Genomic DNA, 18,781 nt, shown 5'->3' on the forward strand with positions numbered 1-18,781 from the left:
CAGCGAAACGCCACCATGGCGTTAGATGAGATTCCACATTTGCAAGCATGGGAAATGATGGCGATAGATGGAATTTCACAACCGCAAGCACGGGAAAGGGAACAAGCGATCTGGGTTTGGGCATGTTGCAGTTGCCAAATTTCGGGCATCCCATATTCTAATCCTGACTGCCCTAAATGCAACAATTCCAGGTGCCAAAGTTGCAAGCTAGAAGAGCAAGCCACTTGAAGAGCAATCTTTAGATCAGGGTCAATATAACCAATATGAACCAAAGACATGAGATCTACTGCCATCTCCGAGAAGGACCGTCTCGTGACCGATACGTGCGTGGAGTTCAAATGGCCAGTACCAATTGACGTGCCTAGATTTGTCGTGTACTTGACAGGGGCCCCAGTCCGTGAAAATCACCTTTGGTGAGAGAAGTTCTAGAGGCCATGTCGCAAACATTACGCAATAGTAGTCAAGTCCAGTAACGCATACATACATATCTAACTTCGTATATATCACATTGTCTTAAGTTTCTTTACCCTGTTGTAAAACTTAGTGTCGATATCGAATAACATATTGGTCTGTACCTTATGGCAAACTCTGTCGTCTATTACAACAGTTAAAGGAAAAGTCTATGTGAAACTTAGGCCCTTGTAATGCAATATGAGTTAACGTATAGTCTGTTTCTGCGTAATATGATGTATCGCCTTTATCGTAACCCAGTTACCTATATAAGATTTGCATCCACCCCGAAATCCAACGCCTCTCCGAGATGGCTGCTTTGTTTAATAATGCTATGGATCCTTGAACATCTCAGGCGGACCTTAATGAAGTTTGGGCCTCTTTAGGAGTATTGGTGCATTAATTCATTCTCATTAAAAGACAGGGCTATCCTCACGTGACATGATTTCAAAGGTCAAGTGGGATTCTCTTCTCCCTCGTCTCCTCATGCCTCTTCTCAATTTCTTCCAAGCTATAACCTTTCGTCTCACTCATGAACAGAACAACCATTATCGTTGTTGCAAGACTGCATCCTGCGAAGAGGTAGTAGGCGCCAAACGACGACTTGTCAAGCAACACCGGGGTAACAAGGGCGACGATGTAGTTAGCAGCCTATCAAACAGGTCAGTACATATCACAACACTATCTCTGGAGCTTCACTCACCCAGTTTGAACTTTGGGCAAGACTCGAAGCACTGCTTCTCGTCCGTCTTGGCATACTCTCAACAACCCACGTCCGGAAGCCAATGGCCCAGGTGAAGCTGAAAGCAATAGCGAAGAGGTAGATGCAGACGATGACGACCCATCTCCCTGCGCCGTGCTCAGGATGAACTTGTCCGGACGCATACAGCGATCCCATGATTACCATCAAGCCGACGATCAAAATTCCCCCAAGGATACTCTGCATTCGCCGACCCCACTGTTCAGCGAAGATTGTCGCAGGAAGAGTTGCTGCAAGAATCACGACGGCAGAAATTCCAGATGCCAGGAACGAGGCTTTCTCGCCGCTGAGGCCTGCTTGTGTGAACAGAATGGGCGCATAGTACAGTACTCCATCGATGCCACTGAACTGCTGCATACCCATGAGAAAGCAAGCAAAAGCTGTTCTGCCACGGTATGGTGCTGAGAATGCACATCTGAAATCTCGGAAAGTATGTTGGATGTCTTGCCACAGCGATGTCTCGCCATCTAAACCACCCGGGGTATCATATATTTGAGCAAGAAGCTCCTTCTCTTCAACTTCGTCGATTCCAAGTTGTCGGCAAACCGTTCGGGCTTCATCTATTCGTCCCTTCGAGAGAAGCCATCGTGGGGATGGAGGGACGATGAAAGCCACCATCGACAGAAGAAGACCGAGAAATGCAACAATGGCGAGAGGCAGACGCCACGTGATAGACGAGCTACCAAGCCGTGATGTTCCGTAGCAGGTGAAGTAACCGGTTACAATGCCAGTAGTGATGGAAAACTGCGGAAGTGCGGTCATGATGCCTCTCACTCTGGAGGGAGACATCTCTGAGACTTGAACGTAGACGTTGCTAAGAAAGAGACCCTCGCCCATTCCTTTGATGAGCCGACCCAAGATAAAGACACCAAGATAAGGAGCGCCGCATTCGATTGCAGCACCGACACCGAATATGATGGATCCTATAGCGATGAGTCTCACTTGTCCGAAGCGATGGGCTAGAGCACCTGCGATAAGTGCCGTCAAAGCCCCAGGGATGAGAATCGTCGAGACAATAACGCCGTGGATAGTTGCAGAGAAGTCACCAAAGGTTTCCTTGAAGGCAGTCATGGTGGTGATGGGACCAATACTCCCAGTATCCATTCTAATAATAAACAACACAATCAGACAATCAATCCCATCACTTTCAGAATTGGAGAACATACCCAAAAAGGAACGCAACACAAGAGGTTGCGACACCAGCGCTCGCATACAACGGCACCTTCATCTTCGCATTCAACAACTTTACAATGTATCCTGCAGCATCATAGCTAAAGAGAACAATTTCTCCGTATTTAAGCTTATCTTTAGTTCTTGCGCAATCTTTTCAGTCGGTGTGATCACATTTTTATTATGGAGACGCAGGCGCTTCGGATTTCCTCTTTCAAGGCTGATGGGGCTGGCGGAGTTGCCACTCTCGGATTGATTACCTGGGGCGCTTTATCAGTTCGCGCTGAAGTCTGTTTTTAGATATGCATGATGTGATGGAGGTAACATTATCTCTTTCTCAATCTCATTTGCTCTATCTGCTGTATGCTCCATGGGTTTGTGATGCATGATATGGGAAATTCTCGATTTGGTGTACATACGCTATAAATAGCATCAAACAACATGAGGCTCTCAGCAACGCGGAGCCTCCTTTAGTACATCTAGTGAGCGATTCCCTAGTTCAACTCCATGTATGTTACAAGGCAAGACCGGGTATTTGTTCTTCCATGGTTCATTGGTCGCGACACGCGTGATGAAGCCGAACCTCGCCCCAGAAAACACGCCCTACGCCCTACGCCTTGTATAATTGACATCGTTGAACAGCTCTAGTAAACATAAGGCGTCAAGATGAGAAAGCCTACATATACATTATCAATCCCGTTTATTACTATCTAGCCTTTAAGTATAACGCAATCTAAGGCCCAATCCAGGGCTACAAACTCCAGTTTTTCAATCTACCTATGAACCGTTCCAAGGAATATCCTCTTCCAGAGACCCTCAGTTACCTAAAGAACCATTAACATGATGTTCTTTAAAACACGAAAGCCAGTCTTTGTTATCTGCTAGCGTCTGATCCCATGGATCCGAGGTATCGTATACAATCCTCCTCGCTTCAGTCTGAAACATCTCATCTGTTGGAATAACTCCAAGAGCCATCTGTCGCTGCGCATATCTGCCCAGGTGATGCACCAGAAACTCGGGGAAGGCCATGGAGCTGCTATCCTGTGTCATTGAGCGTTGCGGTCGGGCCACAGTTTCCTCCACTGCGTCCAGATTGCCCAGACCCTCGTCGACAAAATCCGTGGTTCTTCCAACGTTCTCTCGAATCTGAAGAAGATGATCTCGACAGCTTGGATCAGTCGCTGAGAAGGGCACGGGGCATTTCCCTTCGACCTCGATCATGTAGGGTGACAGCGCATTCGTCACTCGAGCTTTGACATGTGGTTCAAAGTCATGGTCGCCCTTCCAATCGGCCATTGTATCGCCCTTTCGAAAATGTTTCGCTAGATGTTCGACTCGTTCTTTCCACGACTCCATTCGAAGACCACAGATTCCACATCTTGATTTCACGGGCGGGCCCTCGACTTTCCACGAATCTATAACCGGTACCGTTTTCACGTGGTGCACGAGTCGAAGGTGCTGGGTAAGATGATCTTTTCGGCTGAAGACAGGAGGTTTGTCGTCATTCTGACAACCAGCGTGGTTGTGAGTTTCGAGATGTTCTGGTGTTGGGTCGAGTTGACTGCAATATGCACAGTGGTTTCGTCCTGTTTCTGGGGATGCCACTACGCCTCCAAAGGGCGCACATCGCCAGCCTGCAAGGTCGAGATGGAGGGACTTTTCGTGCCGGGCCCAGTCATACTTACTCTTGAACTTGTCACAGCAAAACGTACAAGGAAACCGTCTGTTCTGGGGTTCCTTGCCTTTAGCGGTAGAAGAACGTTTTGACTTGGTGACTCGGCCTTTCAGCGAACCTTTTCGAGTTGCGGACTGCGGTGATCCCACTGACGCAGAAGAACAGCTCGTCGCACTTCCGAGGCTATGCGTTGACCCTGCGCGACTCCCGACACGGCTTCGTCCTAGGCTCCCAGCGGATGAGCGAGTTCTCAGTGGCGTTTTTTGTAGTGCATCAGCAATGGCGGATAGTGACGCCGCTTCAGCTTCTGGGGGCGATTCTTGCCATCTTTGCATAGGATCTAAAGTGCTATCGCGTTGATGATTATGGCGAGGTATTGAGATTGGATCACTTCCCGTGCGATGAGGCTGCCGACGGAAATAATGGCTCCGTTTCCGTGGAAGTCCGCGTTGGGAACCTTCTGCTATCGGAGACCCGTTGAACGATTGTCCGAATCCAGGAACCCCAAATGGGGACGTGGTTGTCGGAGTTCCCGCTCGATTACCCGATGTTGCCAACGGCGAGATGTTTCCCCCAGTTGGAGTCTGTGCCGCAGCGGGTGTTTGCCATGAATTCAGGCTCAATGCAGGATCAAGCCAGAATTCGGTTTGTTGTTCTGGTGGGATCATGGAGTTGAGAAAGTCATCCGTGAAATCGAGGTGCTCATGACCAAACGAAAACTCATCATTCTGAGTCGGAAAATACGATTGCTGAGATCCCTGGTCCTGAATTGTCGTATCTCTCTCATCAATAGTCCTATTCGCAAGGCCAAGTCTTGCAAAATCGAGTTCCGAGAAGGTCAAGACTATCGGGTTACGCATTAGCGGATCTCAAACCCGAGATGAAAATCTGCTTACTATCGCCATCAACGTCATCCGACGGCGGCCGTCTCGGTGCACTGGACCCCATTGCTTTCGACTCTTATGTCCCTTGCAATTACCTGCGGGTAAGCGCCTGTAGTTATTAGGTTAGGCGATGGGTTGTTGAGGCCAGGCAAAGTCAGTCATCGAGGCGCCTTCTTGATGACAAAAAGGCGTCGTTGACTTTCCGGAATCGGAGTGAGACTAACCCCCCACCTTGACCTAAAATTCGTGACACCGAATATGCGATACTACGTCTCCATCGCGGAACAGTCAGAGGCGATTTGCTTCTGGTCTAATCTGTTCTTTTTTCAGCCGCAATCCTGGTATTTCCCCGACTTTGTTTCTCCATAGTTTGCCATATTAGAGTGATTACTCATGCGCGTCGGCACAGACCTTCTCCATAACATAACGAGTCATAGATAAGATTATCTCATCAAATCTCCTACCCAGATAAAGCTATGCGTCACTTTAGCGGTATGAGCTTGCTTCTGCGGGCTGTAAGTTCATTATTTTCTCCGTAGACGGCCTGACTCACCGAGCTCAGCTCTGAGGGCCCGTAGCGTTGAAGCCTTTTGTCGTAGTAATGAACAACACGTGGACCTGCAAGACGGCTAATTCTTTTCGCCTCTTCAGTAGCTGCTTATTCAATTATCCAGTCAGTCATTCTATATCTGCAGCACCCCTGTTACATTGTAGTCGTCGCTCCTCATCGCTCAACAATGATGGTGATGATGCACGCCAAGTCGATATGAGCTCTACAAATGAGCAGACAATGGCATCATTCAGCTCTAGATGCCAAAGATTATATAATTACTCTCAAACCAGTCAGACCTTGATCGCCTAGCCATTGATTCTGCAGCTCACAAGGTATTGTCTAATGCACGTCTTGGGCTGCGGTCAGGTTCAGGCCAACGACCTTTAGAGAAGCTGGAGTACTGATCATTGCTTTCATCCGTGCTTACTACAGAGTATCGAGCGCGATCGGAGGTATCCGAGGACTACCACAGGATTTATCGTTGACAAAGCGTATACCTTGAACACGACAAGCCGGAAAGATTGCATGTACCAACACGAGACGTTTGACAACTCGAGTCTACCCGATCTCGATGGAGCAAAAGAGGTCGGTGATTCCAACAGTATCTTAACCTTTCTTTCTCTTTCCATCTGTTTTCGTGATCGTCGTTGTTGTCCAAGTTGGTGACATTCGCCAATGATAACACAGCACTGGCCCAATCAGTGCTGGAAGCTCATGGCGCGTGACGCTCTGCGTAGGGCGTGAAAATGGCTTAGCTCGGACCAAAATCGGAGCATCAATTTTGGTAGCAATGACACTTACCCCAAAGCGATCAAGTTCAACATGTTTCACATGAATAAGTAAACAAGAGAACTTGTAGTTGACTCGCGCTGGAGTATGACGCAGCTAAATCTAAGATTATGAGGAGCAACAGCAACAGCAGCTGCAACGATGATGATCTGCAGCCTCGTCACATCTTCTTGAAGATAATGAAGCAGAAGGGGATATCAAACCGCGTCTCATTCATTCTCTTCATCCTTCTTGATCGCATCAACCTGGACTATCGAATGTGACAGTCCCTTGCCATCCACCTTCTGATCAATGACCATAGCCGTCAAACTCTTCCCATATACACAGCCAGAGTCCAGACCAAAGGTATATCTTGCAACCTCGGGCGAGTCTGCGCCGACCTGTATTCCAACTCTTGCATCATGGCCGTAGACGACGATACTGCGCTTCTCCGGATCCTCAATCGAGTTCTGCCATCGATTCCAAGCATCAATCCACCAGTCGCCTTCTCGAGTTTCGAGAGGAAATCCAATAACCCCCTCTTTGTACTCACCACTAAAGCCTTCGCCATTGTTAACAACATCTGCCCATTTCTCCAACTCGGTTTTTATATCGGCATCAGTGGTATCGTGGTATGCTGCGTATCGTCGTGTCCGACTCTTGGCTCCCTTGAGTAGACCTGCTCGAATAGGCTCAGTGACCATAGCTTCTGGGTCTTCGTAAACCAGTCCTCGCATGTTCATGACGGCCCATGGATCTTGCTCTTCCAGTGGAAGTAAGGGGACCAGACCGCCATGCGCGACAAGCAGAGTCCCAGAGTTCCAGGGTGGTGATGTCGCTCCCTTTCGTAGTTTGATCCGTAGAATCAGCGACTGCGAAGCCAGCCAGGAAATTTGCTCATCAGTAAGATTGGCGGCAGTTGTAAAATCGGTTTCCGAGCTGTAAAGTTTGAGGTCCTCCGGTGATATTGACTTCAAATCCGCCTTCTTCTCGGCTGCGGCCGTTTCACCCTCTTTGACCTCGTTCTCCTTTTTCTCTTCAAGCGCCAACCTCTTCAACCTCTCAATGAGCTTCGTATCCTCCCCCCTTTTGATAGCAGAATGCGCAGCAAGCACCCTGTCTTCATTATTCCCTCTTACGGCACATGCCCCAAGCTCGATCGCCAACTGGACAACACCGGGACTATCAGGACCCTTGTTGATCAAGTCTCCAACAAATATAAGTTTGTCGCCATTGGATCTGTCATACGAGACTTTTTCGAGTAATTTCTTCAGTTCGGGCAGATGGCCATGTACGTCACCGACGATAATGAGTCTGCCTGGGGCGATGACATCTTGAATACGAGACTGCAAGGGGTACCACGGAAAATCGGCATGAGAGCGCGCGGTAGAGGAATGGGTATTTATCTCGTATTCATTTTCGTGAGAGGGCATTTTTTGTTGTTAATTATAATCCTTGCCGAACTTTTGAGTTTGCGTTTTTGGTGAGGGAGGAGAAGAATGGGTTCTGTTACGAGCGGGCGAATCAGAGCGTGGTGATTGGGAATTGAATCCACTTTGCTGATGACGAATGTGATACAGAATAATTGCACGTGGGAGCAAGGGAAGACAAATTTCGTATTCACAAGTCGAAATTGCAGATAGTCCAAGCCCGGGGAGATAATTTTTAGAACACCGACAGTCATAGCCTGGTCCTGTACATGGGGTAAGGCCAGGATGGACTTTGCGATATAGTCCTCGCTGGAACTCCCTCTTGTAACTGAAAAGGCGTGGTGGCAGAGTGGTCTAATGCGATAGACTAGAAATCTATTCCCTTCGGGGGCGTCTGTTCGAATCAGGCCCACGTCGAGTACTTCTTTTTGACCTTACTACTAATTTCTATCACTTTTAGTAACCTGCATCTGTTTATGATCTCTGTAATTTCTACTTACTTTTTTAATATACTCAGCTTGTCTTGGTAGCTGAAGTACTATAATAATTAATTTTTATATTTTACTACTCTATTATTCTTTTACTACTGGACACTAACATTTCTATTCTAGATTTTTCTTTACTGGCAATCTGTAAAAACATATATTTACAGTCTATGGTTTATCTTATAATCTCTGCCTAAAACGATCTTATAGATCTTGACAGTTAGAGTCTGCTATTTAGTCTCTGGAACTCGAACTATAGATATTCTTCATCTAGATTAGGGTAGGTCGTGCACCCGTTATGTCTGCCGTTTAAGCATATGCCTATGCTTCCGCAACAGCCTATTCATAAGATCTCGTAATTCTTTAAAGGCCTTTAGGTTGGGTTAGTTTACATGAAAACGATCGTTTGGGCGGCATCTAATGTTAGACGCCTCGGTGGAAGGAGACTCGTTTGGTGAATCCATGATCAGCCCTTGAGAGCAGGGGATACCCAAAGTTCACTAGATCCAACAAGACTTCACTAACCCGTTCCTCATTTGCCCTTGGTCCAGAGGGCCAAAGAGCTTATTTGCCGCCAAGGCGGGTGGTGTGACAAATGCATGATACGATCTGCTTTTCAGCTCCATAACTCTGATCTGGAAATCCCCAGCTTCCAGTTCCCCGGGATGTCCAGACCCAAAGCAGCAGGGCTGAAAAAACCAGAAAGTCTAGAAATGCGATATCTCTTCACATGGCATGCTGCACGGACAAGCCAGAAGTTCTTTAACGCCTGGACCTCGAGAAATTCGCTTAGCAAAGAAGCATTCGGTGGGTAGCGCCGTGTAGCAAACGCTCTCGGCGACTAGAAGCGCCTCAAAAAGCTTGATTGTAGGCAGATACGACGAAAGCGTGGAAACTTTGATGCCGGAAACTACGAGAGAACCAATCGTGGCTTGCGCTGGGTGGGGGGCTAGAATCGTTGGTCTTTGTTGATTGTCGTGTTTATTGCTGTTTGCGTACCTGATAGTTTGGCCCTGCATTCCAGACGCGCGGGCCCCGTTGACCAGCCCAGGTCCCAGGCACGATAGCGACAATCACTGCCAAGATCAAGGGTTCAATCGTCTTTTTTCAACGGTGAATATTGTGACGTTAAAGATGCATTGCCGCGTCTCGGCATTGCTGGTCATGCTTGACCTGTCTGGACAGTTGTTGTAAGACATGGATGTCAAGGGATAACAAGAGGAACAAGAAATCCCGCGATAAGGGCGACACTTGTTTTAGCGCATCCCTTGTGCTTTGCCGGTAAGAAAAAGACAGTTTTAGCCTCTTTTACTACCTCGTAGTGGCTGTAGCGTATAGACTCAGGGTCTTCTTAGTCGAAAGGGCATGTCGAATTCGGCAACTCGGATCTGGTGGAGCCGAGCCAACTGAACTTGGTAACTTCGGATGGTGAGGCCGCTGTGAGCAAGCCTCGATCATTCCACACTAACAGAACCGCTCGGAATCTAGGCCCTGCTCTCCACTTCAGCTGTGATAATGGGCTCTTGAAATAAAGATCCAGCTGTTCCCCTGCTCGCTCTGGAGATCTCCCTTGACAGAGTCGCATCACCCAGTGTCACGCTGTACGCTTGTCTTGTAAGTCAAGTCTACACATAAAAACAGGTTGAGTCGTGTTACACGACTCAACTTGTAACATGGCAAACATGCAGTACTGACTTATTCTCCCAGGTATTAAGGGCCAGATCGTACCCAGGCAGTCACCCGGCGGTCCCCTCCTCTCCTCCCGACGGCAAGATGTCGATGTTTGGCCGGTTCCAAGAGAGCAAGAAACAATGGCGTAACTGCATAGTGGCCTGTTTCGCAATCTATGCTCTTGGTTTTCTATTCTTCTACTACAGCTTCCCGGCCTTTGGCGACTTTGCTCGACCCCACCATCACCATGCCGTCTCAGTCACGAAGCACTCAAAATATGTCAAGCCGGACAACATCACCGTCAGCGGACTGGTATTCTACGGTCGACAAAGCCGAGTTGAGATAATGAAGTGCTACATCGAGCGTAACCTGGTCGAAAACGGAGGATGGCTCGATGAAGTCCTCTGGGTCGTCAACACCGAGCAAAAAGGTGATCTTCGATATCTCGAGGAGGTCCTGGCTTCCAACCCAAAGCGATACAAGAAGATTTACTCCGACGAGATTGCTGGGACATACACATACAAGAATATCTGGAAGAAATTAGAACGTGGAAAGTATTACGTCAAGATTGATGACGACGTCGTACGTGCAATATTAATGTCTTGGTTCGCTAAACACTAATCATCTGTCTCGCAGGTCTGGATTGACGACGACGCTATCCCCAGTCTTGTCACACGTAAAGTCCAAAACCCCAAGGACTTTGTTGTCTCTGGCAACATTATCAACAACCCCCCTCTTGGTTTCTTCCATATGCGCATGGGTGCCATTCATCCATACTTCCCAGAGGCCTTTGAACCATTCAGCGTCACAAACGCCACTGACTACTGGAGACCATCACGACATCCTTCATGGGATGGACCCAAGAAGTACAAGTGGGAACTCAAGAATGAACCTCCTACCTGGCCTCATCATCGATGGCTGCGAGTCCCTGACGATTCGATGCTTGATCAGACTCCTGCCGCTGAACTCAAGTACGACATTTGGGGCGATAGCTATCGCAACTGGGCTATCGCTTCCCAAATGCATATGTCTCTGTTTGAGAACATCGAGAAGAAGCAATTGGACCTTTACAGATTCGAGAAAACTTGGACCATGTACGAGGATCGAATTCGAATCAACTTCATGTGCATCTACAGCGATGACATCCTCGACACAGATCCCGAGAACTGGCCCCAGGGACGGGGTGACGAGGACATGATTGTTCTTGATCTCCCCAAGAAGCTTCGACGTCGTAAGTCCTCCATCAAAATCCCATCATGCTTCATAACTAACACTCTACCAGCTGTTGTCATCCAAGGCGACGCTTTAGCCGCACACTACCAGTACATGGACCAGAAGCAATTGGAATCAACCGATATCCTAAAACGATACAAATCCATCGCAAAGGATAAATACTGCCTAAACCTAGCTGCAGCTGAGGACGTTGCGGAGGCAGATCTGAAACAAAGGTCGATCCGAGGTCTCTTTTCCACCCCAAGTGGGTATGATGTTTGATGTCTATAATACGGAGTTATATATCCTGGGATGGGAGCGTGTCGGTTATTATGCTAGAAATTGCACCAGTCGTTTTTTCACCGCTTCATCTCTTGCCTTGCAATTAGTCCACCTTCGTGAAACTTGTAAATATAACTTGGTTTACGGGTTGTTTTATCTCGGTTGTTTGTTACCGTTGAGGTTACATGGCATCGGATGTTCCTAGTCTGCGATGGGATAGGGGCCAGTGTTGTCGAGACCCTCTTTTGGGAGGAATCGTACTATCGCCACAGGACTAACCCCGACTTCTATTAGGATCTTCATTCAATTATCTGCCGACGAGGTCTTGAAGCGCCTCGGGAAGTAAGAAAACATCAAACCTCAATATAAGATGTCAAAAATAAACTTAGCAAAGGGTATCCTAAGTTTATTCTAAAGTCATCCTAAACTTAGGCTAAGTTACCCAAGTCTTTTTGTCACTTAGGATCAAGATCCTAAGCCTTCTTTCCTCCCCTAGAAGCGTAAGAGGGCGAGAAGGCTTGGCTCGGACGAGAAAGAGCCTGGCCACAGAGCATGCCAAGTTTATCATAAGGTAAGGTATTCTGAACATGTTTATCCGGGTCGAGGATTCAAGCTGTTTGACATGTTTCGCGCAAGGCAAAACCGATTTACGACTGAACGATACCATCTCACTACAGAGCTTTGGCCTGATTCTGGAGTGATTCGAGATTCGTGTATCCAGTCGGTTGTAAAAGATATTATTTTCAAGATAGTTGCAGAGCTTTGCTTGCTATATACACTAATATGATATGATTACTCTACTTTCGGGAGTGAGTGACAGTCCATCGAGTCTCAACACTGATCTCGTTGTTCTTCATCTCAGAAGATCCAACAGTCAAGTTCTTCTCCGACCCTGACTCATCAGGGAATCCTGCGACGGCATAACCATGCTGAAGCTTATCATTTGTTGGCCGGTAATCGTCCATCTCCCAGGTCGACAAATTTGGATCTCGAGAAATCTCGGGCTGGGTGCTGGCGGCCCCTGATCGGCTGGCATCCCTGAATCCTGTTGAACGCTCGGTAGAATATTCATCCAATCGAGATCCCCCCATTCGCTTCTTGTACTTGGCGTAGAAAGGTCGGAGCATGGGAATGCTGACGCAGAGAATGGCCAGGTTAGGCTCGAGGATGAAGAGGAAGATGGTGGTGGGCATGGTTCCTGTGACGTTGTTGTTGAGATCGACGGTTGAGATGTAGATGAGTCGGAAGACGGCGCAGACAACGCAACTGTTCGAGTCAGTATACAATTCTTACATCAAGAGTAAAGAGACCTACGCAAGACCCAACGCGAAACAAGAGGTGATACCAATCTTCTCCGCACGACGTGTCTTCAAGTTCCAAACGCTATGCATAGGAAGCGCCATGATGATCAAATCTCCAATAGCGTTGGTAGCGATCAAGGACTGGATCATGGGGATGTACGCTCCGCACTTTCCTAGACCAGTCCACTGAGCAGACACTGGGTTGCACAGGAAGACACAAGAGCAGAGATAGGCGATGAGCCACATGCCGACAAAGACGAGGGCGGCCTTGGATGACTTTTGCATGAAGCTCGTGGGGAAGACTCGGATGAAGAAGGCCAGCATGCTCGCTTTGACGGAGGCGAGAAGGGTGACATAAATGGCTTGCATGCAGAATGTCAACTTGAGAATGAAAGGAATATTCGCGGCGACTGGACCAAGGAGTTAGTAAACTGTACTAGCATAGAGGGCGATGACAGTCGACAGCTGGTGAGGGGACGCACGCTCAGGGTGTTTCGCTAACTCGTATCCATTTCCAACCGGTGCAAAAAGTCCTTGACAACACAACATTGCTACGCCCAGCGGCTGCAATCACAGTCAGTAATGGCCAACCTCAGCCAGAGATAGTCACCAACCGTTGCGAAAATAACGAATCCATCATCCCATCCAAGTCCAGGTCCCATAAGTCTCCCAATGACCCGCAGAGTGACGACGATAAGAACCAACAGCACAATCAAGCAATTGATGGCAAGTTCGGCTTTGACATAACCCAATATGGGCATGTAAACCTGTGGTGTCGATATCACCTCTACTGCTTCCGCCGACATGATGGGAAAGGAAGCACTCAAAGCGAAACAAATACGCCGAACAAGAGAAATTTCACAATACAGGGAGGAGCCAAAAAGGAACCCATTCTTCCTTATATGTACGGGAACCATAAGCAGGTCATGTCGATCACTTTACTCCAAGGGAACGGCTTGGGAAAAAAGGACCTGCATTAGCCGGGGCGTTCTTCAACGGAAACTTGGCCCAAATGAGGATGGTTTGTTACAGATGACTGAGACAAGACCTACGAGTGTGCACTTGGCTGTGGTCTCTTTGCCTATTCGAGTGCAGAGGCTCCGCTGGGCATGAGGGTAACCCTGGGATGCTTGGGGGGGCAACGGCCTTGGAAAGAAGAAGTGATGAGGCAAGGAGATCCTTGACAGGGTCCTTTAGCCAGCGCGGATGACGGATCCGTGGCGAACGGGACTTGGCGCGGCAATGGGGGGGAGGAGCCTCAACTCTGGGTTATGATACACTCAGGGGGGGTTGGTAGCTTCGGTTGGTGCTGTATATCCGAACCTCACGTGAGAGGCTCACATACGATCCAATGGAAGAAAAAGACGATACGTAAAATAACCTCTTGGCATCCAGAATAATGGTGCAGGAACAGGCGAACCAACCGAAGTTGCCGCATGAAACATTTTGATTACAGACTACTCCACTACCGAAGACACATTCTTGACTCGACTCTCGCAGCCGTAGCATCGTAAACGGGTCGAATGAAAAGCCGGGAAAGTGCCGGGTTTCTAGTGCTTCCAGAGCGAAAAAGACAGTGTGAGTGTCTGAGTGTCAGGGCTGAAGAACAAGCTCACCGTCTTGTCTTGAGCAGGTGACCAAACGATTATAAAACAAAGTCTTATAGGGCTAAGATCATCCGAGGGCTTGAGAACAGACAATGCGGAGAAAAGCAAAAAAACGGCCCTCCCGAGATGATAGAGACTAAAGAGAGAGAGACTGAAGAAATGGTTGAAATGAAATTACTCGCCAAGAATTAGAAACAACGGAGTATTTCTGGGGGCCCGTCCCGTCTCGTTCCTTGACCACTTGGTGAACAATCCGCCCTCAAGCGTCTCCATCAATCCCCATATATAGCCCACATAAGAGCACAAAAACGAGATTTTAGCGTGGCGTTCCTGAAAATATCCCTTTCGGAGAACGTTAGCCTACAGAGTACTGTAGGAAATAATCTGCTGACTGTCCAAACGGATCATGTTTTGTGCCCCTGGGTTAGGTGACGATCTTGCACAAGAAGAGCGCAGTTCGCCGACGAAAGAGAGAAAAGGCCGCACTGACGCGACACTAGGGGAAACAAGAAACAGGACTGCAAGATAAGCTTCCCGCGCTGCCCGTCGATGGTTTGGCACAAGTCTAACGGTCACACAACGTTTATACCACATTCTGAGTTGATAATCAATTTGAGTTTCGGAAATATCGATCGAAACGTTGACGTGCTTCTGGATGATACCGTAACCCTTCTGTCACATCATGTCACATCTCTTCCATGTCCCCCCAATTTTCTTACCTTGCCACGCCACGTTATGGCTGCTGCCCACAAGCCAGGTTGTCGGTGTCCTTACTCAATGTGCCCGTCCGTCGCGCATGAAAGGAGGTCTCAAGGGTCCCTCCCTGCTAGAACGCTTGGTCGGAAATGCAACCCTCATGCCCCCCGGAGACCGCCACCGTAAAGGTTTAGGCCAAGACCGTACAGCGACAGTGCTTTTTTAATCACGGCAAACTCGCGTCGTCCTTATAAAGTATGGTTTGGCTGTATTTGACTGGACGGAACCAGGTTTAAAAAGCAACGTTTTTCGTAAAAGTCATACCAGCATATTAACTATCTCCACCAAACCGTCAGCAGAAACAAAACAATTCTTTTCTTTTTCCTTTTTTAACCTTTCTACACACATCATCATGACATCTTCCTACACTACCAAGCAATGGGTCCTCGCCAACAAGCCTACAGGGGAGCCTGTCCTGTCCGGCCCAGACGCTACCTGGAAGCTGCAGACCGTCACACTGCCTGAGCTGAAGGATGGCCAGATCCTCGCCAAAGTCCAGTACTTCTCCAACGACACTGGCCTAAGGAATTTTATTCAGAGCACCGTCGCGCCTGAGCGCTTCTACGTGCCTACAGTGCCCCTCGGCTCGCCCATGCGCTCTGGTATCATCGCCGAGGTGGTCGAGTCCAAGTCGGACAAGTTCAAGGTCGGCGATCTCTGCATGGATTTCCACCTGGGCACCTGGAGCGAATATGTGATCCTGGAAGCCGAAAACTCCCAGGCCCTCGCGCCCCTGCCCAACGGCCTGCCCACCACGCACTTCCTCGGTGCGTTTGGCGCCTCTGGTCTGGCCGCGTATACCGGCTTGTACTATGCCGGTGAGGCTAAGCCCGAGCACACTATTGTCATCTCAGCCGCTGCTGGCGCTACTGGCTCTATGGCTGTCCAGATCGCCTCCAAGATCCTGGGCGCTAAGCGAGTCATTGGTATCACTGGTTCTGACGAGAAGTGCAAGTGGGTGAAGAGCATCGGTGCCCACGAGTGCCTCAACTACAAGAGCCCTACATTCCTTGAGGACCTCAAGGCTGCTACCCCCAACGAGGTCGATGTGTACTTTGACAACGTCGGTGGTGACATTCTCGACGCCATGCTGACCCGCGTCAAGAAGCACGGCCACATCGCTGTCTGCGGTGCTGTCAGTGGATATAACTCTGACGAACCCATGGCTCTCAAGAACTGGTTCGAGCTTATTTCCTGCAGGATCAACATCCGCGGCTTTATTATGCTCGATTATATGGACAAGGTGCCCGCTATCCTAGGCGAGCTTATTGGCGCCACTGCCGATGGACGTATCAAGCTCGAGGCTGCCGAGACAGTCATTGAGGCGCCCATTGAGCAGCAGCCCGAGGTTTGGATGAAGCTGTTCAGCGGTGTCAACCAGGGCAAGCTCCTCACCAAGCTCATCGTTTAGGAAGCTTAGGTGAATGAAAAATAAATAGTTGATGAATTTAGGCGGGCACTTGCACTAGCGTTGCCATTAAATATAAACTGGCTTGTTATACTTGATCATTTCTAGATTTTACTGTGGTATTAATTATAATAATGCTCCTTCATTTAACGGAAGCGCTTAGCACTCCAAAGGCTGCGTATGTTAAATCTCGCTGGAGATAAGGCACTGTAATCCAGTGTTAATCAGCAGGGGATCGCTGGACATGCACTGCAATGTACCCCAGCTTTGTCTACTGACAGAAGGATTCAACCAACTCTCTGCGATTGTGGACCATCCTCCGCCGGTTTATGAAATCTGGAAGAGGATTCAGCCCCCTACGTTTTGTGCCTGGATTAGGAAGGTCAGACTGCCGGACAGATTTGTTACCTTGGATTGTCGAAAGTTGGGTTTTCTGGGGGATTGTGAAACCTACTGCCATTTACCCTAAGGAGGCCTGGGAGGGGGGTTGACAATCACAAAACATCGATACTTGCGGGGGCGATGCAGGGCAAAGACGATAATTCTGGTTTATTGTCATAGATGTCAAGGTTGGCTGTTGCTATTGGCATCTTTGCCATCCAATTGGAGCGTTGGTGTACAAAAGGAATTGCTCATCAATTGCCATCAATTGACGTTCAAGTCATTCATACCCCGCACTTTGACAAGCAATCGACAAGATTGACCACAAAGGCGTGCCAAGACTTGTAACCACTACCTAACAAGTGACGTGTGTCAATTGACCTGACCCCTCAGCCTCACATCTCCCACTGTTAAGATACGGGCAGTGCCCCAACGTTTTGCCCATCTTACTCCCTACGACCAAGCCCTACCAAGTGAAAACCATGACAGTCCCAGAGTCAAGCATTACCGTTGAGGCAGGGTATCGTCCTGGTTTGCTAGCCAGATGTCTCGAGATGCACATCGCCTACTATCACCCATACAACTCTTGGGGTCTTGCGTTCGAAACCTCCCTCGCCAAAAGCTGGGCCGACCTCATCCAAAGACTCACCAATCCTCGCAACCAAATCTTCGCAGCAGTTCAATCAGCGCCCTCTGACAATTCCGTCGACTTTACTCAAAAGATCGTGGGGACCATCTTGATCGACGCAGAGCACCTTCAACAGCCCAACACGGCACAAATTCGCGGCTTCATCGTTGATGAGCGTGCTCGTGGCCTAGGAGTTGGGAAGCGCTTGCTGGCGGCGGCGATGGAGTTTACAGAGCAGCAAAAATTTGACAAGGTTACGCTTTTCACATCGAGTACCCAGGAAGCTTCTTTGTATCTCTATAAGAAGGCGGGTTTCGTGGTGGTAAAGGATGAGCAAAAGATTCTGTGGGATGTGTCAATGAATGAGTTACAGCTTGATTGGACGCGACCGGTTGTTGCAGCGCAAGGAGTTGAGGGAAATGGAGTTACGAAAAGCGATATATAAAGGAAAGACAGTATACCAAAAAACAGAACCCTCTCAAAAGTTGCTAGACGATCCCAGCATTGACATTTCGTTTGCGAGCTTGAACCCAATTGCCTGGGTGGGACATGTACAATTGAACCTTGTCCCAATGCTGAACCAGCCGCGCAACCAAGGAAACAAGCAGTATCAGCATGGGCGTCAACAGAAAGAACGAGAGCTTGGTAGGCCCCAGGAAGTCGGGGATTGCTTCCTCCTGCATAGAGAGTATTGCCGCCGCCAGGGTAATGGGCGACACGACCTGTCAAGTCGAATCAGCACATCTGCACGCCCATCGTCTCCAAAGAAACATACGTAGAGTAGAAAACAGCTAAGAACTTGCGTACTTTCAGCGACCTCAGCCTGCATCCGAGAAATTCGGTATTGTTCATCGATGTTGTGAAGGTTTAGCTGTGTTGGTGTGAGTGTCGTCCTTTGTCATTAGGACTGCCTTACTGTTCTTTCATGCTCGTCACAAAGCGTGCGGATGTTATATAGCTCCTTCAAGCAGTTCCTAACCTCCGAGAAAGTCTGCTCAATAGACACCATTGATTGACGTCCATAGCGTGTTTGCATATGGTCTGGATAAGTGAAGTTATCCCAGCAGTCGATGGTTGTCTCTAAGCACACCACCAGTTCGGTCAACTTGCGTCTTGCATGCCGAAGCCATGCCAGCGGCTGCTGCGATTCTTTGCTAGCCAATGCAAAGTCAAATTCATCAACCCGCGCAAGAGTTAGTTATGCTCGAAATCCAGAGAATTAGCCTTCTATAGATATCTAGGCCACTTTCAAGGCGACACCGCATATTAGGCAGAAACAAGGAGAGCTTTCAGTTGCGTAACTCTACGGTTATACAAGTAGCACAGCTAATTCTTATTATGGTTACATTAGACGATATAT

General features: G+C 48.5%; 6 protein-coding genes across 6 annotated transcripts; 3 read left to right on the forward strand and 3 right to left on the reverse strand.

Moving 5' to 3' along the window:
- Positions 1 to 897: 897 nt before the first annotated feature.
- On the reverse strand, positions 898 to 5,003 carry FTJAE_4542 (sugar transporter; the record flags this gene model as incomplete). Its single annotated transcript, XM_037350957.1, has 5 exons — positions 898 to 1,101; positions 1,154 to 2,315; positions 2,377 to 2,467; positions 3,205 to 4,899; positions 4,952 to 5,003. 5 exons carry the CDS (start codon positions 5,001 to 5,003, stop codon positions 898 to 900), a joined length of 3,204 nt encoding a protein of 1,067 aa, XP_037208255.1.
- Positions 5,004 to 6,490: 1,487 nt separating this feature from the next.
- On the reverse strand, positions 6,491 to 7,693 carry FTJAE_4543 (bis(5' nucleosyl)-tetraphosphatase symmetrical; the record flags this gene model as incomplete). Its single annotated transcript, XM_037350958.1, has 1 exon — positions 6,491 to 7,693. One exon carries the CDS (start codon positions 7,691 to 7,693, stop codon positions 6,491 to 6,493), a length of 1,203 nt encoding a protein of 400 aa, XP_037208256.1.
- Positions 7,694 to 9,948: 2,255 nt separating this feature from the next.
- FTJAE_4544 (uncharacterized protein) lies at positions 9,949 to 11,340 on the forward strand (the record flags this gene model as incomplete). Its single annotated transcript, XM_037350959.1, has 3 exons — positions 9,949 to 10,428; positions 10,483 to 11,077; positions 11,129 to 11,340. The coding sequence occupies 3 exons, from the start codon at positions 9,949 to 9,951 to the stop codon at positions 11,338 to 11,340; spliced, it is 1,287 nt and encodes a 428-aa protein (XP_037208257.1).
- Positions 11,341 to 12,137: 797 nt separating this feature from the next.
- Positions 12,138 to 13,447, reverse strand: FTJAE_4545 (uncharacterized protein; the record flags this gene model as incomplete). Its single annotated transcript, XM_037350960.1, has 4 exons — positions 12,138 to 12,606; positions 12,655 to 13,051; positions 13,124 to 13,205; positions 13,256 to 13,447. 4 exons carry the CDS (start codon positions 13,445 to 13,447, stop codon positions 12,138 to 12,140), a joined length of 1,140 nt encoding a protein of 379 aa, XP_037208258.1.
- A 1,909-nt stretch (positions 13,448 to 15,356) lies between these two features.
- FTJAE_4546 (endo-polygalacturonase 6) lies at positions 15,357 to 16,415 on the forward strand (the record flags this gene model as incomplete). Its single annotated transcript, XM_037350961.1, has 1 exon — positions 15,357 to 16,415. The coding sequence occupies one exon, from the start codon at positions 15,357 to 15,359 to the stop codon at positions 16,413 to 16,415; it is 1,059 nt and encodes a 352-aa protein (XP_037208259.1).
- An 860-nt stretch (positions 16,416 to 17,275) lies between these two features.
- On the forward strand, positions 17,276 to 17,866 carry FTJAE_4547 (transcriptional regulator; the record flags this gene model as incomplete). Its single annotated transcript, XM_037350962.1, has 1 exon — positions 17,276 to 17,866. One exon carries the CDS (start codon positions 17,276 to 17,278, stop codon positions 17,864 to 17,866), a length of 591 nt encoding a protein of 196 aa, XP_037208260.1.
- Positions 17,867 to 18,781: the final 915 nt, after the last annotated feature.

Source organism: Fusarium tjaetaba (assembly GCF_013396195.1).
Source record: "Fusarium tjaetaba strain NRRL 66243 chromosome Unknown NRRL66243_c0000087, whole genome shotgun sequence".
NCBI lineage: Eukaryota > Fungi > Ascomycota > Sordariomycetes > Hypocreales > Nectriaceae > Fusarium > Fusarium tjaetaba.